At 39.1% G+C, this 24,283-nt stretch overlaps 1 protein-coding gene across 3 annotated transcripts; it reads right to left on the reverse strand.

The window, feature by feature from the left end:
- Nucleotides 1-4,447: 4,447 nt before the first annotated feature.
- On the reverse strand, nt 4,448-23,458 carry RNASE9 (ribonuclease A family member 9 (inactive)). Of its 3 annotated transcripts, none has more exons than XM_072963948.1 (2): nt 23,376-23,458; nt 4,448-5,416 (listed from the first exon to the last, which is right to left on the reverse strand). In XM_072963948.1, exon 2 carries the CDS (start codon nt 5,408-5,410, stop codon nt 4,763-4,765), a length of 648 nt encoding a protein of 215 aa, XP_072820049.1. In that variant the 5' UTR covers nt 5,411-5,416; nt 23,376-23,458; the 3' UTR covers nt 4,448-4,762. The 3 variants fall into 3 exon arrangements, with proteins under 3 accessions (XP_072820049.1, XP_072820050.1, XP_015106528.1); XM_072963949.1 differs by lacking the exon at nt 23,376-23,458 and adding an exon at nt 18,053-18,069; XM_015251042.3 differs by lacking the exon at nt 23,376-23,458 and adding an exon at nt 10,333-10,429.
- Between the last annotated feature and the right edge of the window lie 825 nt (nt 23,459-24,283).

Here is a 24,283-nt window from a genome sequence, read left to right on the forward strand (position 1 = left end):
TTCCAATTATTATAGCAAAAGGCTGCTGTAAAACCACCTACTCTACCATGCCAGGAGCTGAAATAGTGGAATTTCAAGCTAGTGAAGACACATGGGAAAATTAGTAGAGTTGGATTTCTACCTTGCATTGTACGCTAAAAAAGATTTCATATGAATTAAATATTTTAAATGTAAGATGTTTAAAAATCATAACATAAAAGCAATGCAGAAAATGTATTTATAATCTTAATGGAGATGCAAACTATCAGTCATAATTCAATGTATAAATTTTAACACCTCTGGATGACGAAAGATGTCACAAGCAAATTTGTGAAAGAAATATCCAAATAGAAAAATTATTTGCAGCATTTGCTAGGAGGTTTAATGCCCATCGTATGTAAAGTACTCTCAAAATCAGTAGATAAACATAAATAACCCAGTGGAAATATATGCATAATATATGAATAGGAAATCAAAACAAAATTATAACTGTTCACCAGAAATTGACACAATATTGTAAACTGACTATACTTCAATAAAAATATATATATAAGAAGAAAAGAATAAATTACCAGTAAGCATTTGAGATGTTAACCTCATTAATAACCAGGCAAACAATTTTTTATCAAGTAGAATGAGATATATTTGATAATAAACATTAGAAAGATTTGAGAAACTCTTTGTGAGAGTATGTATTGCTATAGCTTTTGGCAAGAAAATTTGTCAATGTATATTGGGTTTTAAATGTAATTCTGCTTTGATACAGAAAAAATTAAATATATTAAAATTGAAGTATAATATAGTTAGAGAAAAGTACACAAAACATAAATGTACATCTTAGTGACAACTACAAATCAGATAATTATTTGCTTATGCAAGGATGTTAACATCTACATATCTTATTATTGTTTGTATTTTTTAATGTCTTTTTTTTTTTAACATTTAAAGACATTTCTATCTAATCACAAATAAGGGAAGGAGAGACCTAAAAGAAAGAGGAAGAAGTGCTCTTTCCCCTGAAGCTGGGCAATGTTGGAAGCAGCATCACCAGTGTGAAGACAGGCCTATGACATCCTCGGACAGGACAGTCAGTGGACACGACCCCTCCAGAGAGAGCAGTGGGAAGGACCTGAAGTGTGAGAGTGCACAAAGTTAGCACCACCGGGGCCTCAGAATCTGCCCAAGGATCTTAAAGGAAGATTATATTCCTGTTTGGAGACACGGGCTGCTGAAATCTTTAAAATTTGTTTTTTAATGGAAATGTAACCTTATTTTATACTTACAGGCTATTGAAGCCTGGATATATTGCTTCATGATTGTTATCAGTACCTGTTCCCACTTAGGAATAACAGTTGACCTCTCTATATCTTGAGTAATGAGTCGAAATAAGGTCAATAGTGTGTGGAATACAATATCAGAATGTTCTGTGTCTCCTGCATTTGTGTTTTTAACCTGTCAATGCTCTCCTTTGATCATGCCCTGCTGTGCCCCCAGGGGTTTCTCAAGGTCTCCGGTAAGGTCCAGAGTCATAATTCGACTTTCTTGGCCCTCAGCTAGACACAGAATTTCCCAGGGCAGGCTCCAGGCTCAGGATCATTAGGGTTTTTCTGTACACTGATCTCTGAGCAGCCCCCGGGGGTGTGCCAATAGCATCAGGTTATTGTGGAACAGAAGGCGTAAGGCTTGATGTGGGGTTTTGGATGCGCTCAAAGCAGTTTTTCCAGAACACCTATTACAAAATTTCTTTCGGTTTTAACCGTGAGAATTAAGTTGGTTAATATAAAAAAAAATTAAATCCCATAGTTCTTCCTTAGGTTTTTAAATGTCACTTGAAATTTTATTCTTCAGTTCATAAAGTCGGTTGATACCTGACTACATTTTAGGTATCTCACAAAACTGTCTTGCAACCTGTGGTTATCAGTTATGACATGGATGTGGAAGATGCAGAGCACGGGGAATCTCAGTTTGTGTCATGGCTTGGGGCTTAGAGAGCTGAAAGGTTGACCAAAAAGCCTCACTTTCCTCCTGCAGTAGTCTCAAAATTTAGAAGAATCATCTGATTGGGGAGGATATAGCTCAGTGGTAGAGTGCATGCCTAGCATACACAAGATCCTAGGTTCAATCCCCAGTACCTCCACCAAAATAATAAATAAACAGATAAACCTAATTATCTCCACCCCTCAAAAAAAAATTAGGGAAAAGAAAAAAAAGGATCATCAGAGGCTAATGAAGGGTAAAGAATTTCTGTGGACTTCCACCCTTGTAAATAAGTTGGTAATGTAACCTAACTGTGATTCCCAGCCTAAGAGTTATTCCTACTAATCTTTATGTTTGAGTTTTCCTTCGTTGCTCTTTCGTGCCAGAGTGTTTGAGGTCAAGCGTTGGGAATGGACAGTCTAAAGGAAGAATTTCCCCATCACAGTGTCTCTGTTGTGCTTCTGTGTTATAAGGATATTATTACAGGTAATTTTTAAAAACGACACCAGGCCTAGACTTGGGCAACCTAAATCTCCTCAGGCCTTGTCAGTCGGGGGTTATTGACAGGATCATTTAATAGTAACCACCTATGTCTCACATGATTTTGTGCCCCCTTCCCGATTCCTGAATGCACTAATTAGAATTGGTTTGACAGTGATGAAAACTTCAAATAGCAGTGGCTGAAATCAGATAGATACATGTTTATTTCTCTCTCATATTTCTTTTTCTGCAGTCCAGGGAGTCTGCAGGGAACTGCAGTTCAGCTCCAGTATGGTTCTCCATGGTGTAAGATACCAGGCCTTTTCTATTCTTTTGCTCTACCAAACAGAGCTTGTGACTTCATATGTCAGGGTCCAGGATGGCTGCTCTGGCTTCAGACATCATGTCTATATTCATAATAATCTCTATTGGCAACAGACACCAAAAATAAATTTCAAAAACCAACTACAGCTTGAAAGAAATATGAAAATATATTCAATATGAAATTGCTTCTCAAACTCAGGTGCAAGAAAAGAGTGAATTTTTTTTCTACATCCAATATCTATGCATTAAATCCCCAACTCTCAAAGGTGGCAGCAAAACTTACCTATTATTTTATGTGTCTTCCACCTTTGTTCTTTAATTGGAAAAATCAAATTTTCTGAATTTGTCCTAGTAAACCAGAAAGTTCATTTTTTGTGTGTGGGTGATGATTGACATCATCACAGTTCCTCTTTCCATTATAAGTTATCTGAATACTGAACATAGCGGGTTTTTTTGCTCTCACTTACCAGATAGCTGAAAAATTTAAAATTGAACACAAAAGCCTTGAACATACCTTTCAGCCTTCAAGACCCCAAAGTCTCATGTTACAGAAAACTTTTTTGTCTTACAGAAATCATTTCTTTCTTTTCCAAAATTCTGCAGCAATAAAAGTGAAATGTCAAATTATGCCTTAACAAAGCATTCTTATGTTATTGTAGTACACCATAGTCTCACAAATCTATTTATTGTGTGTTGTGTAACCCCAAGGTAGATGAGACAAACATGGCCCGGACCAGATGGTCTACAGCACAGAGGCAGTCTAGCCTAAGCGCAGATCTTCTTTAACTGATGTCCAGAAGTTTGGCTGCTAGAGAGGGTCATGGAGATTCTCAGAAGTTTGATGGGGTCCTCATTCACTCAGACATGACAATGAAAAGCCATGAGTCTCCATGTGAAGAGTGGTGTCTCCAGGCTTGATTTTCTAATGTCCTTTCCTGAGTCACTGACATGGGGTCTGGCAGCCATTGGCCCTAAGCCCTTAAGGACATCAACCAATTGCTCAGTTGGACCTTAGCGCTGAGTCTGAAGACAAGGAGACGGAATTGGGAGAAGATGCCCAGATGGGATGGTGACGAAATGTGCCAGAGTGATAGGCGCTCTCCCTCCCATCCCCATCACTCCTCCTTAGCCCATTTTCAGTAAGTGATAGGGAATAATGGGAAAAAGATATTGAGGAATTTTACAAAGAGAGACAGGTTATTACCTAAAGTGGACACACTGATTTCTTTGATCATACTGATTCTCCAGCCTTTTTTGGAAGTGGAATATCCTCAGATAAAGCCACACTGGCAAGAAAGTGAGGAAAAGGAATTGTGAATATAGGTGACTATGCCGGAAAGTGAGGAATTGTTTGCAGATTTGAGAAGAGTGATGTCTAAGCTAAAGCACAGATGCGGACCTCCAGCAACGTAGCATCGGAGAATCGGGAAGTACTTTGGGGAGTTTACTATTCTGAATATTTAGGTATTTATCCTGAGATGCCTCCTATTAGAATCTACACCTTCGTGTTCCCACGAGCATTGTGTTGTATGGACAGAATAAAACAAGGGGAATATCCACAAATACAGCACTAGAAAGATGAATCTCACAACTTCTCAGGGGGCTCCAAATTCTTTCTGGTGCAAATTGTGCCACAGAGAAGGCTAAGCCCAAACCCAGAAACCCCACATAACCATAGCAGAGACACTTTGCTGGGTCAATGCACTTTATTATTTCTACTGAACTAGGGGTTCACAGGAATACAACTTTGGAGCACACGGCAGGCAACCATTTCCTTTTGCTCTTGGTGCTGGTCATCCTTTCCCTGCAGGGGTTCATCCTCATAACATATTCCACAAGTGCCAAATTGGGTGAGTTGCTTGAAACCACACCTCAGAGCACTGTCTGTTCACCTAGGCCACCTTGCCTTTGCATGGTGTTGGGGGAAAAGGGAGGCTAAAATGGGTGATTAAAAGGAATGGGACCAAAATTCCCATTCTCACTTTTGACCTGTAAGGATCAATCAGGATAGGGTCCTAGCCTCTCCTGCTAACCTCTTGGAGAATCCTCTTCTGGAACGGTGGGTGTAAGATAGATTCCTTTTGGAAAGAAGATTTATGCTAGATATTTTTTCAATATCATTTACATTAGCAGGAAAAAGATCATCAATATCATTTTGCCATTCACAAGTGAGAAGGACATTGCCTGCTGTGTAAGAAGATTCGTACACACATTCTGGCATCCTGTACCCACTTTGTAAAACACAATGCACTCCTTTGACTAGCTGCTTGCTCCTGTGACATCTCTTCACTCCATTCTTACAGGGCACAAACATATCGAGACAGATCTGTTGCATGTCCTCATAAGTTGTCTGGAGGAAAAAGTGTTCTTTAACGCAAAGTAACTTTTTGTGAACATTTTTCATTTTTATTTCTTCAGTACAATAGTCTGGATCATATAATGGTCTTTCACGATCAACAATGACACGGCTTTTGAATGTTTCTTTGGTAGGTGGCCTGGTAGGTCCTGTGCCAAATAAATATTCTAAATAATCTTCAAATTCTTCAAGTTTGTCTGCTGGAAACTGAGGGTCATTTATCCATTGGAACTGCAGTGGCTTCAGCAGCAGGAACAGCAGAAGCAGGGACTGTGCGCGGATCCGAGTCCACATATTTTCCTGAAGGGAACACAAGAGGCCAGGAGTTAGGTTCTACTGTGATCCTCTGTGTGCTTCTCGTCCTGGGCAGGGCCCATTTCGACCACCTCCTGCTGCTCTGAGCTCTAATATTCTGGACCATTTAAAAATGTCCAACTCAAATTGACTATAACTCAATAAAAAAATAATGAGGATTGCCAGATTTAAAAAAAATGGACAACTCAAAATCTGTTTAAATATCCCTAAACTATTTATGAAAAGGTGACCTTCCTAAGCCTCTAGTCAGTCTAGAAGACTGTGGATAAGAGAGGGAAAAATGAAGGAAGAAGGGAGAGAAAAGGAGAAAGGGAAGGAGAGAGAGAAAGTGGAGGAGAGAGACAGAAACAAGGAAGGAATGAGGAAGAGAGCCAGAGAGACGAAGGGCAGGAGGGAAGGGTGGAGGAGGACCAGTGGTCAAGACTGCAGCAGGGAGAGAGGGGGACAGGCAGACAGGAGGCTCAGGTGCTCCCTCCCTCCGGAGGAAACGTGTCTGTTCCCTTCCTGGAGTTAAGAACTTGCACTGGGGACAGCATGAGGGATCCCACCTCCTCTCATTAAGCTCCTGCCGTGATGAGGGAAAGTCTTCATCTTGTGACTTTCTCCTCATGCTCACCTGTGACCATCACTGCCCTTGGAGAAGGCATCAGGCAAGGTCCAGAGTGTCAGACAAACCCCATGTGCTGTGCTTCTTCGTGTACATACTTTTCCCAGCACCTCATTGCCTGGGACTGCTCAGTCCATTTTGCAATCTCCTCTGCCTCCTCTTCTGCTAAGGTGAGTCACTTACCTTGAGTGCTTTTCCCCCGTTCTTTCTTTCCCCGATCGTTAGATTTTATGGTTTCTGCTACGATCAGGTTTTCATATCCCTAAATGCTTCCCACCCTGTGCAGCTATCTGCAGTATGGTAACCTCCTCATCAGAGAGGCACTCGTCACCTCACTTGCCCTCTGTGTGCACTTCCGCGTCTGCTCACCCCGCAGTAGGCTGCACTGGTACCTTCAGTCAGTAGGAGCAATGTCCTTGCTACTCAAAAAGGAAAACTGGGGAGATAACTTACAACATTAATAACTTGAAAAAGAAATGGAAATATTAAATGAGGTACATACTGATGAAGCACATTATTATTATGTCTCACGGTAATTCCGTTCAATGATTTTTTTTTTTTTAACTTTCCTTACAAGAGCCTGAGCAGTAGTAAGCATTGTCCCAGAACTATGCCCCCTTGCTAGACATCAGCACACAGTCTGCTCTTTAGTGGAAAGGGTCATCTTTCACAGACGACTCCTGGGCTGGTTTATCATTTTTCGTTTCTGTTCCAAACCTGACTGTTAACCATTAGTTCTCCAAGGAGGCTTCCTTCCCACACAAAGGCAAGCACCTGAGGGACAGCAGAGAGCAGACTTCCAGCCCATCTTTGCCCGTGGCCGCCTTGCCTCGCTCCATCCTTGTGTGCCCTCTGCTTCAGGGAGCGCACGTTTTAAGGACTGGGCTGGAGAGATCCCGAAACTGGGCGTCCTGACCTCCTCTACGAGAGCAAGAGCTTGGAAGAGGAAAACAGAAGAACGAGGTTGAGGAGCTGAAGTGGTACCTTCCTGAGATCGCCCTAAAATAAAACTAATAAATTACAATGGCTAGCAACATGCGCAACCACGTGCCTGGCACTATGCTGAGCACTTACTCCGTTATCCGCCTCACCATCCAGACGCCCTTGTGATAAGGGTATTGTTTTAGTACTGTTTTTCTTTTGATTGTAATTGGTATCTCTCTGTGAAGGAACGTTGCTTAAAATCTGGTTCAAAGCTGGTCACAAGTCAGCCTGATTTCCCGGTCTCTGTTCTTAATCACTGTTCTATGGCTTCCATCAGTCCAGTCCCTCTTTCTCTAGCTGAGGCCAGATTGTACGCCATTGATGGACTGTCTCTGTAACTCACTGAGGGGAGACTAGCAGAAGCAGGGAGACTGCCAAAGTGGCCAGTACTAGAATGGTCTTTGAGCCACTAGAGTGTAGCTGTAACAAACCGGTCCCCAACCTGGGAAGCCTGGCTGTGTTGTTGCAGAAGAAATTTTCCAGTTTTTTCTTCTTCCACTGTGCTCTTGGTGTGAGAGAAGTCCTCCCTGAGGCAGCCTGAGTGATTCTGTAGTGCTGATGAGCCAGAGACCCTGACCCAGATGGAGATGGAGAGGCTCTGAGTCCAGGCTGGATCCACGTTTGTAGCTATGTGAGTACAAAAGGTCAGAGAATGGTGGAGTAACAGAAAGGTAGATGTCGAGGCACAAATCAGAGAGCGGAGAGAATAGCTGAAGGTAGGAAAGCAGACAACGGGCCAAGAAGGACAGCAGTGCTGTGAAGTGGTGACGTGAGCCTGGGCACTGTGGTGGGACCATGTCCATAAGCCATTCCTGCCATCCCTGCTTTCACTCTCCTCAGTCTCCTCCAGGGAGTCTCTTGAGAAGAGTGATCCCACAGTGACAGTCCAGGGAGCTCAGCACACATTCCCAGAAATGGGAATCTGGGGTCTCTGAGCCACCTTGGGCTGGAGAGAGCAGGATAGCGTGGGCATGGATGGCCGGGTTCAGGTTCCTGTAGCCCTTGTAACCAGCCGAGGACACGCCCGAGTCCTGCCCAAGACACCTCTTCGTTTGGCTTCCTCACACCTCTTAGTCTTTTCTCTCTGAATTCAACTTGGTTTGTGGTTTCAGACTTCTTAACATCCTTGTTCACCCCAAAGTATATACATTCTCAGTTTTACGCCATCTAATGACTTCTGGATTTTTGAAAATTTAAATCTTTCATCCATCTGGAATTTATTTTGAAGTATAGTGAGAGATGGTTTTTTTTTTTTGTTACATGATTTATATGTAATCTCAGTACCAATTATCCAGGGAATAAAATTCATTCTTTCACTTTGAATTTAAAGTTACTTTACAAAGTGGGAATGAAATATGTAGCAACTTTCTTCATACTCATCAAAAATTAAAACTCCAAGAATTGTAACTTTAAGTCACAAATTAGGTTTTGTTTTTGTTTTTTTAATTTTTTGAGAGGGCAGGTACTGAGGTTTATTCATTTGTTTACTTAATGGGGGTACCAGGGATTGAACTCAAGACCTTGTGCATACTAAGCATGCATTCTACCAAGAAGCTATATCCTCCCCTCCAACAAATAAGGTTTTTAGTGGTTGTTCTTCAATCTCATATATTTGATCATCTTTTTGTTAGAAAAGGAGGCTGGAGAAAAAATGGCTGATTTCATTTCTTATATGTTTGTAAAAGACTTTACGACTGTCAAAATAAAGAAATCCTTTCATCTAGCAAAACAAACAAAATCCTAAAAAATGTTACCTTTAGATATTAAGTAATTCTTTTTCTGAATGATCTAGTGTGTTTTGATGCCCAGTTTATCTATTCATGTGCCAACAATGTGCTTTTACTTATCATCATTTTATAAAACATTTTAACATGTTAAAAAGCAATCCACATTCACTCTGCTTCCTATTCCAAAGTTCAGTACAGGGACAGCACAGAAAGTAGGTCAGTGGTTGCCTGGGGCAGAGCGTGGGCATGGGGATTAACTGTAAATGAGCAAGAGTGAAAGACACAGACAGACAGACAGGGACCAGGACAGAGACAGAGACAGAGAATACACAATAGATAGTGTGACACAGACTCATGCAGTGTTTCCGACGTTTTTGCCTGGTAACCTCACGCAGCAGAACCGGCCTACCTGTGGTTCACGGACTCCTTGGTTTTCCCTCTGACCTTATTCATCAAAGTCTCTGTGAAGGCACCCAGTGTTCCGCACTTTAAACAAATCCCCAAGGTGATTCTTAGCCCATGAAATTTTGAGGAGCTTTTTCTCAGAATACATGAAAATGTACCTGAGGATCAAAAAAACATTCCCCTCCCCCCCTCATTTTCAGTAAATGTTTCTGGAAAAAGATTGAGATGAACTGTTTTGACCCTTAGGCTATTGTGAATAGTGCTGCTTTGAATATGGGTGTCCAGATACCTGTTGGAGTTCTACTTCTCCCGTCTGCTTTTAAACTTGCTTCAAGGTTAGGGCAACTCAGATTTATAAGCTGGGAAGGGCCTGAGAGAGGCTGTTTGTCTGGAGTCTCTCCTCATAAAATGCAAGTCTTGAGTCCCAGGTCAGGACTCTGTTTCACCAGACTTAAAAAAAACAGATGAGTCAAAGCTCCTTAGGTTCACGAATATACAGGTCAGAGAGGTTATTAAAAGGTCTTTTTAGAGTAAATTGTTTAAAATAGGAGAAGCTGGATTTTTTTAATTGCTCTTACGATGGGGCATCAATGGACAACGAACATGTAACTATATAGCCTCAATCACAAAAGAAAAACTGAAATTGTGTCTTTCAAAGTGGTAATAATGGTTGTACTTTCCAAACTCAGTGCTGGTGAGAGTGTGATAAGGTGGGGAATCAGGTATTTCTGATTACAGTGAAGAATTTGGCAAGTAAAATAAAAAGCTTAAAATGTTGATTCTTCACTGCCCCTCAACCCCCGATTTTCAATAGAATTCAAAGTAGCAGTAAGTTATATAGAAATATGGACAGCAAGTTTTACTTCATAGGAACAAACATTTGAAATTTAAAAATATAAATGACCAGAAATCACGAGGCTGATGTGGTCATAGAAACGACGAAACACCACAACAATAATAACCGCTAATAGCTGACATCATCAGCATTCTCATCCAGAGAACAAGAGAATTATATTTTCTTAGAGTGGATTATCTTTTAGAATCTACAAATATATGAATCGATGAAATTTTAGAGGTACAGAATATCTGTCATGTTAGAGCAGTGGGACTGTCTGGTTACAAGGGACAGAAGTACCAAACAAAGTAACTGAAACAATGGAGGAAGTGCATTGACTCACAGAGGACAGACGTCCAGGAAGCACCACAGGATGAAGAAATTCAATCCACCAGACTTGTTTTCTGTCTCCCACTCTGCTTTCTACACTAGCTTCATTCTCAGGCAGGGTCTCTCCAAGTAACAGCTGAGAAATTCATCCTCACCTTTATAGGCTATATTTAGGGTCACTGTAAGAAGTGCCAGCATCTCCCACTCTGGTCCAACATAGAGAATACTTTTTCTGATTGGCCTTGTTTCTGCCATGTGACTAAACCCAGGAATGTGAGCTCCACTGATTGGCCCACCTGAGGCTCATGTCCTTCTTTGAGAAGTAAAGGCAAAACCACACAATTAAAACCCCAGTAGAATTCCAATTGCTGACAGGATGGTTGTTTCCTACAACACAAAAGAAGGAATGGACGCCAAATGCAGAAGTAGCAAGTGTGCATGATAAACGGCTGGGGAAAAGTCAAAACACTGAACTGTATCTGCAATGTGGTCCCAACTAGTGGAAATACAGATTGCATGTGAGGGGTGTGGGGGGAACAAAATAAAACCTTATTGAACTGTTATTTCGGAATGGTTTATTTTTTTATTGTTCCCTTTAAAGTTGTCTATTCCTCAAAGTTAAGTAACTCTGAAGAAGTGTCACTTAAGAAACAGATGTTTAAGATCTGGTTTGGGCATGTGCTTAAATATTATGTGCCAATTTCTCAGAATGCCACATTTTGATATCTGGGAAGTCTCACTTTTTATCAGCATCAGGAAATGTCAGTTCCTTAGTTCGAATGTTGAGCAAAAAGAGATTCTAAAAACTCAGCCCTTAGAATTAGACCTACCTTTGTGAATAAATCTCAGAGTATCTCTTCATTCAACTCAGCAAGAAAAATCTCAGCTTTAACCAGTCTCCAATTTATACTTTGTAACAAACATTTAATATTTTGCAATATTTATGCAATATTTATTGCTTCAGACCTTCACACCCATAACCAAACTGAGAGTGGAGTCAGTTTGAGAAACTCTGGGAAACAATGTGATCCTTCTGGGTCATAAGAGGATCAGTGGGTTCACTGAAACCCACGTATTTACTCAAGTCACATCTTCCCCTTGGGGGTGATTGTGAAAACTTGAGCATCTGAACTTACAGAGGTGCACAGAATACAAAACACAAAATAAGAGTTACCCAGTCATTGGAAATGAACCTTCAGAGCACAAATGTAGAGTATTTTTGACACCTTATTTTGCTAACTTGGAGTCACAGCCAAGTCTCAGATGACAGAATTCCCTCCTCAACTGATTACATTTTCCTCCACATTTATACTTGGTCATGCTCTATCTAGCTTTTTTCTTTTTTAATGATTCTACAAAAAATTTTTAAAATTTCTTGAATTGTTACCTGGTATTTTTTTCTGTAATGTCAACATGAGTTTAGAAAGTATAGACAAGATATCCAAGATATGGCCATAGGTTTGTTTGATTTCATAGTTTGGTCCTTCTCAGAGATTAGTAATAGTCGGAAAATAGAAGTATGCAATATTTTAGGATACAGTATCTCAAAGATTTTTTTTGGAAAAGGAAAAAATAACTCCTGTGAGACAATGGACTTGATATCAACGGAAAAAAATAACATAGATTCTATTTTTCATTCCATATACAATACACCACACACACACACACACACACACCCTGCCCCCCAGTGTATGTTGGACTAGGTATCAAAGTAATATTTAGACAACAACATTAAGGATATTGATACAATACAGTAGAGTATTTTTCATAATTTTAGAATTAGTTAAGGGGTGCCTTGATTAAGCAAAAGTAGAGGACAGGGTCAGGCATAAAGAAAATTATTGAAAGACTTGATTATACACACATAGACTGAACACATCCATGTACAAGAATTCTCAGAAACTGCACCCAAAGCAAATTGCACAATAATAATCTCTAATGGCAAAAGACACCAAAATAAATTAAAACCAACAACAGCCTGGAAAGAAATGCTTTAAAAATATGTGCAGTACAAAATTGCTTCTCAAACTCGGGTGCAAGAAAAGTGTGAATTACTTGCTTCAATCCAGCGTATCTGCACGAAAACCCCACCCTCTCAAGGGTGGCAGCAAAATTAACCTGTTATTATTTTAGGTGTCTTCCACCTTTGTTAGATAATTAGAAAAGTCAGATCTTTTGAATTTGTCCTAGTAAAACAGAACGTTCATAGCATAATCACAGTTACTCTTTCTGTTATGTATTGTCTGAATATTGAACATATTGGTTTTTCATTCTCACCTTTCAGATAGCTAAAATGTTAAAATAAACACTAAAGCCATGAAAGTACATTTGAGCCATCAAGACCCAAAAGTCTCATGTTACACACAATTTTTTGTGTTACAGAAATAATGAATTTCTCTTTCTTTTCTAATATTCTGCAGCAATAAAACCAAAATGTCAGTTTATGCATTAAGAAAGTATTCTTATGTCCTGTGAAATCTGCAGTCAACCCATGCGTTTGTTAGCTTGTGAATCACGAAGTGCAGATGCCCAACAGGAGTGCAATTCTGCTATGATACATCTATTTTCTCCCTAGAAGCAAGGACAGGTCGCCTAGCTCCAAAATTTGTAGACAGCTTGTTTACTTTAGACTTGGTGTTAAAATAATTTTTTAAAAGGATTAAAATAATCTTCCAGTTGAGATGAAGTAAAGTAGACATAATTTACCCTCCTACCTGAAACATTTTTTTAAAACTGACAAAATGTTGGAAAAGTTATTTTTAAGACCCTTAACATCAGGCAACAAAACACCCTGATCTTGAGAGACAGAAGTCTGGTAAGCCGTGCAATTCACTCAACTTACTGTCTTGAGAGAAATTTCAGGCAAAAGTGAAGGAGCAGCCAACTCAGGAAGAGACAGAAGACTACCTGAGTGGAGGAGAGGGAATTGAGGAAATCAGAAGACCAAAGAAACATTAATTCATAAGACAAAGTACCAGGAATGAGACAGCTGCTTCAAGACAGAAACTTGGAGATCTACAAAGGGTTCCCCTCAGGTATTCACAGAATATTGTTTAATCACACATGTGGGAGAAAATCACCCGAGGCTGGGAAAGAGCCACCTGAAAGGATCAGAAGGAATAGTGCCTACTCCTAATAGCCAGGCTGGAAAAAGTCGAAATACACGGAGCATTAGGTAAGGTACTCAGGAAGGTTTTGCCTCAGTAGTGAGAAATAATTAGCCCTAGACTGTTACCGCTCTGTACCTGCCTAGCAAATCAAAACATGATTCCAAATAGCTTATGTGTATCCCAGAAAAATGTTCAAGAAGGGTTATAGAAATACAAAAATAACCATACAAGGTAAATGAACAAGGTAAATTTCACAACATCTGACATCGAATCAAAGATTACTAAGCAGGAAAGGAAGCAAGAAAACAGAAATCAGGATGTGGAGAGTAATCAGTCAATTGAAATTCACACAGAATAAAAAACATTAAAACCATTGAAAACTGTGCTCCTTACTTGCAAAACGTTATGTAGATTCATGGACAGTAGAAAAAAAGAACCAGAGTTGAGATCAAGATGACAGACTAAGAAAGACCACAATCTCACCTCCGTACAAGAACACACAAAAATTACAACTACAAATAGTAGTTCTCTTGCTGAGAACGACCTAAGGACTAGCAGAATGGTTCGTCTACAACCGATGCTGTAAATAGAGAACCACACGGAGTCTGGTAGGAGGGAGGAGAAGCAATCTGGTCAGGTCCTGTACCCCTAGCAAGTGACCCAGAATGGAAGGGGGATATCAGAGGCTCGAAGACCCTCCTGGAGTGAGGGATTGGAGTCATGTATTAGGCATCTCAGCACTGGGGCTTTTCACACTGGGAAGATGAACCCCCTCAGCTGGCTTGAACACCAGAGAGCTGTAAGAAACTGAGACTCCACTGTCGAAGAGTGGGCACACACACTTGCTTGCTCCCAGTACCAATGCAGAGACACCAGATTGAAAACGGCCTGGTGCTCTGGCCAGTCTGCCAGGACCTACCCAGTGTGCCCCCCAGCCTTCATGGAGCTCTTGCTTTAGCCCCGCCTGCTGTAGTGCTGCTCCCTGCTAAGGGAGAGGCCACCGTTACCACCACACCCTCATACACTTGGGAAGGAGCAGAGCCAACTCAGGGCAGCTCTAGCCAGAGCAGAGACCACCCTTGCCACTGTGCACGCACATGCACCAGAAAAGGAGCGGGGCCAACTAAGCGGTATGGCTCCAACCCCTGGTGCACTGACTCCGCCTCTAGCCCAGATGCATGCACTGGAGGCTGGGGGTGCAGGGAGCAGAACCAGGTCAGAAGTACAGGCCTAAGCCATTGGGCCCTGGCCACACCCATAGCCAAGGTGGAGACTGCCACCCTCCAAGAAGAACCCCAGTTTCCTCACGTCTCCTGCTCCAGTCCCTCAACAGGGCAGCACTCTTCCCTCAATAGGGCGGCTACTGCCATTGAGCATAAGAGAGACCCCAGCTTGCCCCTGGCACTGGCTCTAGCCCCTCTGACTCGAGTGTTACCTCCAGTTAAGGAGGCAGCTGCCAGTGCACCCCAGGGGAAGACAAGGCCTGTGCTCACTTCAGACGCAGCTCTCCCACCCAACCCACTGGGCGGGTGCGAAATGCATAGCGACACTTGCACATAAGGACACAACTGCAATACCAGGATAGGTAAATGTTTCACCTAATTTCATAGAGACAAATAGAGAACGTTAAAATGAAAAGACAGAGGAATATATTTGAAATGCCAGAATAAGATAAAACCCCAGAAAATAACTCTAGTGAAACAGAGAGAAATAATTTACCTGATAAAGAGTTCAAAGCAATAGTAATAAAATGCTGACTGAACTTGGGGAAAAAGTAGATGAACGCAGGGGGAGAAGTTCGGAAAAGAATTAGAAAAGATTTAAAAAGTACCAGTCAGAGCTGAAGAATACAGAAACTGAAATGGAAAATACACTAGAAGGAATTCACAGCAGATTAGGTGATATAGAGAGTAGTATGAAGTTTCCTCAAAAAGTTTAGACTAGAACTACTATATGATCCAGCTCTTCTGTTTCTGGGTATTTATGCAAAGACTATGAAAACATTAATTCAAAAAGATTTATTCACCCTAACATTTAGCAGCATTATTTACAATGGCCAAGATATGGAAGCAATCTAAGTTGAATGAATAAAGAATATATATATATATATATATATATATATATATATTTACATATATATATATGAATATTAGGCAGTCATAAAAAATGAAAATTTGCCACTTGAAGGGTATTATGCTTTGTGCAAAGTCAGGCAGAATAAAACAGTACTGTATGTTTTCACTTATATGTGGAATCTAAAAAATAAAAAAAAATGAAGAAATATAACAAATCAGAAATAGACTCAGATACAGAGAACAAATGGATCAGTGTGGAGAGGGTTGTGGGAAGGGCAAGATGGGAAAAGGGGACTAAGAGGCACAAACTACTAGGTATAAAGTAAATAAGTTACAAGGATATCTTAGTTCAGGGAATATTTTATAATAACTATAAATGGAGCATAACTTTTAAAAATTGTGAATCACTATGTTGGACACCTGAAACTTATCTAATATTGTACATCAACTATACCTCAATAATTTTTAAAAAGTTACATGCAAAACTGAAACAAATAAGATAAAGGGTATGATGCACAGCATAGGGAATATAGCCAATATTTTGTAATAACTTTATATGGAGTATAACCTATAAAAATATCAAATTGCTCAGTTGCATACCTGAAACTAATATAATATTGTAAAGTCCCCAATCCAAAAAATTTCAACAAATCCCCCAAACTTGAAGGAAACTATACAAAGACACACTATAATCTAATTGGAAAGGAAAAAAAAAGCAGTAATAAAGAGACAACCATAGAAGCAGCTTCAAGAAAAAAGACGTTATAGCCAGAGAAGCAAAGATAGGGGTGACATTAGATTTCTCATTTGAAACAATATAAGTAAGAATCCAGCAGGAAAATATTATTAAAGTATTGAAGGTAAGAAAATAATCAATATTGAAATTCTCTACCTGGCAAAAGTATCTTTAAAAATCTAAGGCAAAATAAAAGCATCCTAATATTGCGAAGTTTAAAGAATTCATCACCAACAAACTGACACTACAAGAAATGTTAAAAGAAAGTCAAACAGGAAGAGGGGAAATTATACCAGGTAGAAATCTGGATCTGTACTAAAGAATGAAGAACACTGTAAATGCTAACTACATGGGAAAATACATGTAATTTTTCTCATTATTTAAATTTCTTTAAAGTAGAATTGACTAAACAAAAGTAGTAGTAATACAGATTGGGATTTATATCATATTTCAAAGTAAAATGCATGACAACAGTAGCATAAAATATGAGAGGAGAGAAATGGAAATGTATTTTCATAAAATTCTTATACTATAAATGAAATAGTAAAATATTAATTGAAAATAGGCTATGATAAGTTGAAGATATATATTATAAATCCTGACGCAACCACTGGATTAACAAAACAAAGAACTACTGCTAAAAATAAATACAAGAGATTAAAATGGAATCACTAAAAAAGTGTATACGTCCAAATGAAGCCCCCCAAAAAATCAGAAGGGAACAAAGAATAGAAAGGACAAACGTAAAACAAAGAGCATGAAGTTACACCCATCTAAGCATATCGATAATCTTATTAAATGTAAATGATCTGAACATACCAATTAAAAGCCAGTGATAGACTGGATTAAAAAAAGAAGACAACTGTACACTGTCTACAGGAAGTGTACTTTATATGAAGACACACAGAGGTTAAGAGTAAAGGGTGAGAAGACACATACCATGGTAATACTGGTCAAAAGAAAGCTGGAATGACTATGGCAATATCAGGCAAAGTAGATTTCAGAACAAAGAATATTACCAAGGCTGAAGAGGGTTACTTCCAAATGATAGGAGAGGTCAGTTAATCATCACAACATTAACAATCCTGCCTGTTTCTGCCCTTAAAAATAGGACTTTGAATTCCACAAAGCAAATATAGGAAGAACTGTTAACGAGAAATGAACAAATTCATAATGATAGCCTGAGCTTTTGACACCCATTTCTCAATAGCTGATAGATCAAGGAGGCAGAGAATCAGCAAGAATATTGAAGACTTGATTAAAATTATAACCCAATTTACCCCAACTGATATTAAGAGAACTTGCCATACAACAGCCTTGTTTCTAGTGCACACAGAACATTTACCAGGATAGACCATATTTTCTGCCATAAAACAAGTCTTAATAAACTAAAAAAGATTCAAGCTAAATGAAATATATTCTCTGACAACAAAGTTAAATTTGAAATGAATAAGAGAAAGACCTCTCAAAAGTCTCAAACTTTTCAGAAACTAAATAACACAATTCTAAGTAACCCATAAGACAAACAAGAAAAAGTGAAATTGGAAAATATTTTGACCTGATTATTGTTGAAAACAATAACATGGCATAGCAAAATTTGGGGGTCGCTGTTAAAGCAGTATTGAAGAGAAAACTGTTAAACACTAAACATCTGCATTAGAGGCAAAGCATGTATATGTGATAAAGGGCTTGTATCCAGGAAGTGTAACAGTGAAGGGTTTGGGTTCAATCCCCAGTACCTCCTCTAAAAACAAATGAACAAACCTAATACCTCCTCCCTCAAAAAAATTAAATTAAAATGACTGATCTTACCAAGTGTTGTTTTTTTGTTTTTTTCCCCAAGATCTTGCTTTGAATTCTTTTCCTTTTTTTTAAAAAAATAATAATACACGTTTTATTTACAAACCAGAAATAGAATCACAAACATAGAGAACAAACTGTAGTTACCAGGGGGGAAACTGGGGAGAGGGATAGATTAGGAGTTTGGGATTAATAGATACACAATGCTATATATAAAATAGATAAACAGTAAGGACCTACTGTGTAGCACAGGGAACTATATTCAATTTCTTATAATGAGCTGTAATGGAAAAAAAAATCTGAAAATATGTATTTATATATAACTGAATTGCTTTGCTGTACATCTGAAACTAACATCATAAATCAACCACACTTCAATAAAAAATTAGAATTGAGGGAAAAAAAAAGATCTGCGAGCAATTTCCCCAGCAGTTTCCCATAAAATCCAGTCTATGAAGTGGTGAGTGTCCTCTGCAATACTGGTGTGTGCTGGGTCTTCTCTACTCACAGTCTCTCAATACAAGATGATGGCCTAGTGCCAAATAAAGGAGAGACAGACAGCCCACCTCACTGGCCGCAGAAGTACGGGCCAAAAAGGTCAAAATCTCCCTTTGAGAAGATTCTGGCTTCACTCCAACTCCCAGACAAATGGGCGATTAAGATCACAAAGCTCAGAGCCTGGTCACAATCATCTCAGACTGGAAAGTGTTCAAGTCAGGCATTCCTCGTTGCCAGCAAAGGTAATCCGGAAGTTGGGAGTGGGGTGAAGAAGGAGCCCAGTAATTTGTTGGTCACTAGAAAGCACGATTTCAGGAACCGGATTTCTCATATACAGCTGGTGAGAATGTAAAATGATACAACCAAATTTATAAACAGTTTGGCAGTTTTTTAGAAAGGTAAACACATACACTATATGATCCAGCCAGTCCCCTCCTACATTTTACTCTAGAGAAAAGGAAGTTTATAGACATACAAAGACTTTTACATAAATATTTATAGCAACTTAATTTGTAATCACCAAAAACGGGAACCAACTCAAATTTCTATTATCAGGTAAATAGATAAGTGAATTGTAGTATATCTATCTGATAAAATACAAATCAGCAATAAAAGGAATGAGCTATTGATACACACAACATGAATGAATCTCAAAATAATTGAGTGAAAGAAGGCAAACAAAAAATAGTATATAGTGTGTGATTCCATTTTTTAAAATTAAAAAAAAAATTTGGGAGAAGTAATTAGGTAGGTTTATTCATTTATAACTTATTTATAACTTATTTATTATTATTTTTTAAATGGTGGTACTGTGTATTGAACCCAGGACCTTGTGCATGCTAAGCACATGATCTACCGCTGAGTTATATCCTCCTCGCATATGATTTCATTTCTGTAAAACTCTAGAAAATGAAAATTAATCTATAGTGAAAAGAAAGCAGATGAGTGGTTGCTTAGGAATTGAGCGTAGGGACAGATGGGAGGGAGGAATAACTAAAGGACATGAAATTTTGCAGCTGTTGGATATGTTCCCTATCTTGGTTGGAGTTATGATTTAATGGCCATATATGTATGTCAAAACTTACAAAGTTTGATAATTTAAATATTGCAGTTTATAATATATCAATTATATGTCAATACACTATAAATCTCCTAGAAGAAAACATAGGCTAAAAAAAAAAAAAAGAAAACATAGGCAAAACATTTTCTGACATAAATCTTAGCAATGTTCTCCTAGGGCAGTCTACCAAGGCAATAGAGATAAAAGCAAAAATAAACAAATGTGTCCTAATTAAACTTATAAGCTTTTGCCTAGAAAAGGAAACTATAAAGAAAACAAAAAAACAACCTATGAAATAGGAGAAAATATTTGCAAATGAAAATATTTGAGAACTGAAAAGGGCTTAATTTCCAGAATATACAAACAGCTCATACAACTTAATAAGAAAAAAACAAACAACCCAATCTAAAATTGGGCAGAAGACCTAAACAAGCAATTCTCCAGTGAAGACATACAAACGGCCAATAGACACAAGAAAAAATGCTCAGTATCTCTAATTATCAGAGAAATGCAAATCAAAACTACAATGAGGTATCACCTCACACCAGTCAGAATGGCCATCATTCAAAAGTCCACAAACAATAAATGCTGGAGAGGATGTGGAGAAAAGGGAACCCTCCTACACTGCTGGTGGGAATGTAGTTTGGTGCAGCCATTATGGAAAACAGTATGGAGATTTCCTCAAAAAACTAAAAATAGACTCACCAAATGATCCAGCAATCCCACTTCTGGGCATATACCTAGAGAGAACTCTAATTTGAAAAGATACATGCACCCCAATGTTCATAGCAGCACTATATACAATAGCCAGGACACGGAAGCAACCTAAATGTCCATCGACAGATGACTGGATAAAGAAGTTGTGGTATATTTATACAATGGAATACTACTCAGCCATAAAAAGAATAAAATAATGCCATTTTCAGTGACATGGATGGACCTAGAGATCGTCATTCTAAGTGAAGTAAGCCAGAAAGAGAAAGAAAAATACTATATGCTATCACTCCTATGTGGAATCTCCCAAAAAAGACACAAACAAATTTATTTACAAGACAGAAACAGACTCACAAACATAGAAAATAAATTTGTGGTTACCAGGGGGGAAATGGTGTGGGGAAGGATAAATTGGAAGTTTGAGATTTGCAGATACTAATTACTATAAATAAAATAGATACATATACTACTGTGTAGCACAGGAAACTATGTTCAATATCTTGTAGTAACCTATAATGAAAAAGAATCTGAAAACCAATATACGTATGTATCTGCATGACTGAAACATTATGCTGTACACCAGAAATTGACACAGCATTGTAAACTGACTATACTTCAATAAAAAAAGAAAAAAATCTGTACAAAATATGAAGTTAAAAATTATATGTCAATAAAGCTGTTTTAAAAAATTCAAATATAAAGTCCTATAAGTCTTGAGTGGTGATTTGTTTGTTGATTTGCCACACCCTTAAAATTTTCAACTTCGGAAGTCTTTCCCAGGGAGAGAAAACAGTCTTGGGTCTAGGGAAGTTGCGGAGTTCGACAAGAAACCGCCATATGAAGAAGGGGACAGCAGTGAGTTTGAGAAATGTGGCAGTAGCTCATGACAAGCTTTCTTTGGGTGCTGCTTGATAGGTTTGCATGAGTGAAGTCCCTCCTGGCAGGTGACCTTCCAGAGACTATGTGGTGGTGATGGCTGGGTGCCACCCAGAAGGCAGGGGCAGGGGCAAGAGAACTCCCAGGGGAAAAGGGCTCATGTGTCTAGATAATGTCGCTCAGCGGACCAAAGGGAGGTCTCAGGGTCAGAGAGCTCCACAGAGCAGAAGCAACTTGTGGTTTTTTTTTTTAATAGGTACAGGGTTTGTTTTGTCTCTGGCTTGCAGATGTTGGCTGTAGCTTTAGGCGATATGCAAATCAGTCAGGCTCTAACTGCTAAAAATTGATTTACTGGGGCTATGTTTAAAACAGCTGGTCCCAAGATGGAAGGCAGACTGTGACCAAAGAATCTAAGTGTACTACAAATGTATGACAAAACCTCACTGAAGGGGATACAGAAAAAACAGACCTAAGTAACTGCTAAAGACTAGATGTTTATGTACCCTCCCTCAAATTCATATGTTGAAATCCTAATCTCGAATATGATCATATTAGGAGGTGGGGACTTTGGGAAGTGATTAGGCCGTGAAGATGGAGCCCTCATGAATGGGATTAGTGACCAAGACCCCAGAGATCTCCCTCACCCCTTCTGCCATGTGAAATTATAGCCAGAATAAATCAATAAAAAATGTTAAAAAGAAATTATAGCCAGAAAACAGTCATCTGTGAACCAGGACATGAATTCTCATGAGACACCAAATGTACTTGTACCTTGATCTTGGACTTCCCAACCTCCAGAATTGTGAGAAATAGTTTTCTGTTGTTTATAAGCCACGTAGTATATGGTATTTTTGTTAGAGCAGACCAGACTGACAGTAACTTTGGAAATTACTGGAAACTGTAAGACTAAAGGCAAAAGGAGCTGCACAAAAGAACTGTACTCTAGTTAATAAGCTGTTTCCCATGGGGGTAGCAGTTAAATTGAGACTGCTGTGTATCTGTACTGGGACTGAACAAATAAGTAAATGAATTGTGGATGGTGGGGACCATGTTTCTCACTATTGGAGTGAGAGTTTCCAGATAAGCAGAGGAAAAGGCTAGAATAAACCATGTGGTTTAGAGTTGTACATATCAGTATGGATTTGGCTTAAAATAAATGCTGATTGATATATAATTACAGATATGTGTGTATACACAAGTCGACATATATAAATTTCTTAGCTCTGTTCTCTGAGATGTTTCAGAAACAGTGACATTCCAGGAGCAATAAGTGCAACCAGCACCCAAATCTTTGTTTTTAAATACCATTCTCCAATAAAAAGAACCACAATCCTTGAAGAAATGGCTAATTCTAGGCCTGGGACAGGGAATATGAGATGAGCCTGGAGTACCTTGTAATGTCAAAAAGTAAGAGAGTGCACAGGGGGAGGGTATAGCTGACTGGCAGAGTGTGTGCTCAGCATGCACAGGTCCTGGGTTCAATTCCCAGTACCTCTATTAAAATAAATAAATAAATAAATAAATAAATAAATAAATAAATAAATAAATAAACAAACTAATTACCTCCCCACCTTGGGCATAAAAAGTAAGACAGTGTGCAAAAAAAAAAAAATTGAATTCCCAGAAAAACCCAAAATACAAAATGTTAAAGGGACACAGGAGGCACCTGAAAAAACTCCTGGCAACAAAAACTAGAACAATTTGAACAACACAATAATTTAGTATTGGATCGTATCCAAAGAGGAAAATAAAACACCGATATAAGTAAGTGTTTGAATAGATAAATAAATGAAGGAGAAAAGACAAATCTTTTTACATAAAGAGTTTCTGTAGATTCTAGCCCCTCCGGGAGCAGCATAACTCCCCTGCCCATAGTGGGACGACTAGCTTCCAAAAATCACAGTGTGGAAAAGTGGAGTCATTGACAAATAACTGGCAAATATTGCTTAAGCAAGATGATTAATCAGAAGGAGTGGTGAAAAGCCTGGAAGGAAAATAGAAAGCAGAAGACAGACATGCGGGCTTGCAAAAGGGAGGTGTGTGTGGAGGGCACAAGAGAAGAGGACATGCAAGTTGGATGGGGAAGGGATAGAAGGTAAAAGGTGTCACAAAGGGAGAAGGAACAGTCCTCATTCTTCCTGGAGGCATGTTTGAAGAGCCCATCCTCCCAACTTTGCTCCCCAATACCTCCTGATTCTTCCTCCAACCGGCCCTGCCTCCCGGGCCCAGGAGAGCTCTCAGAAGGCTTATTGAACGTGACGGGTCAGAGAGTTCAGTGCACATTCCTGTCAAGGAGAACACGGGGTTCTTGGAACAGCCTGAGCTGGGGAGAGCCAGCAGTGCACAGGCCAGAGGCACAGCCTGCAGCTGTCACGTGTCTCACGCAGCCCTGCTCTCTGACCCTAGGCAACACAAGCCCCAGGGTCTACTCAAGCCCCCCCGACGAGGTCCCGAGCTATGAGAGGAGGGGGGAGTGTCATCAGTGGAGTAAAAAAACCAAACTTGGCAGAGGGTCTGAAATCTAGAATGCGGCTTTGTTCAAACTGTTCTCCAGAAAGACAGCAAGTACATCCATTTGTTTTTCCGAGAGGAGTGCATGAGGATGTCCCCTTTCCTGCACTTATGCCGGCACTATGTTATTTCTTAAAATCTTATTTCTGCTGATTGGGCAGGTTAAAAAAAAAAGATGTCACTGAAAAAAATTTGTTTTTAATTGAGGTGTAGTTCATTTACAATGTTAGTTTTAGTTGTACAGCAAAGTGATTCAGTTATACATATATGTATATATTTTCTTTTCAGTTTCTTTTCTGTTGTATGTTATTAGAAGAAATTGAATACAGTTCCCTGTGCTATGCAATAGGTCCTTGTATGTTGTTTTTTATTTATATTACCTTTAGGAGGAAGGAAAAATTTTCCAAATGTTTAACAACTATTTTTTTCTTTTGTTAATTTTCTGTTTTTCTATAGGACCCTTGCTTGTTTGTCTACAGATATGTTCATCTTTACCTTATTAAGTTGACAGACCTCTTTATGTATTAAAGATGTCACCCTTTTATCAGCCATATGTATTGCAAATGTTTTTCTCCGGTTGTGTG

Source organism: Vicugna pacos, chromosome 6, assembly GCF_048564905.1.
Source record: "Vicugna pacos chromosome 6, VicPac4, whole genome shotgun sequence".
NCBI classification, from domain to species: Eukaryota; Metazoa; Chordata; class Mammalia; order Artiodactyla; family Camelidae; genus Vicugna; species Vicugna pacos.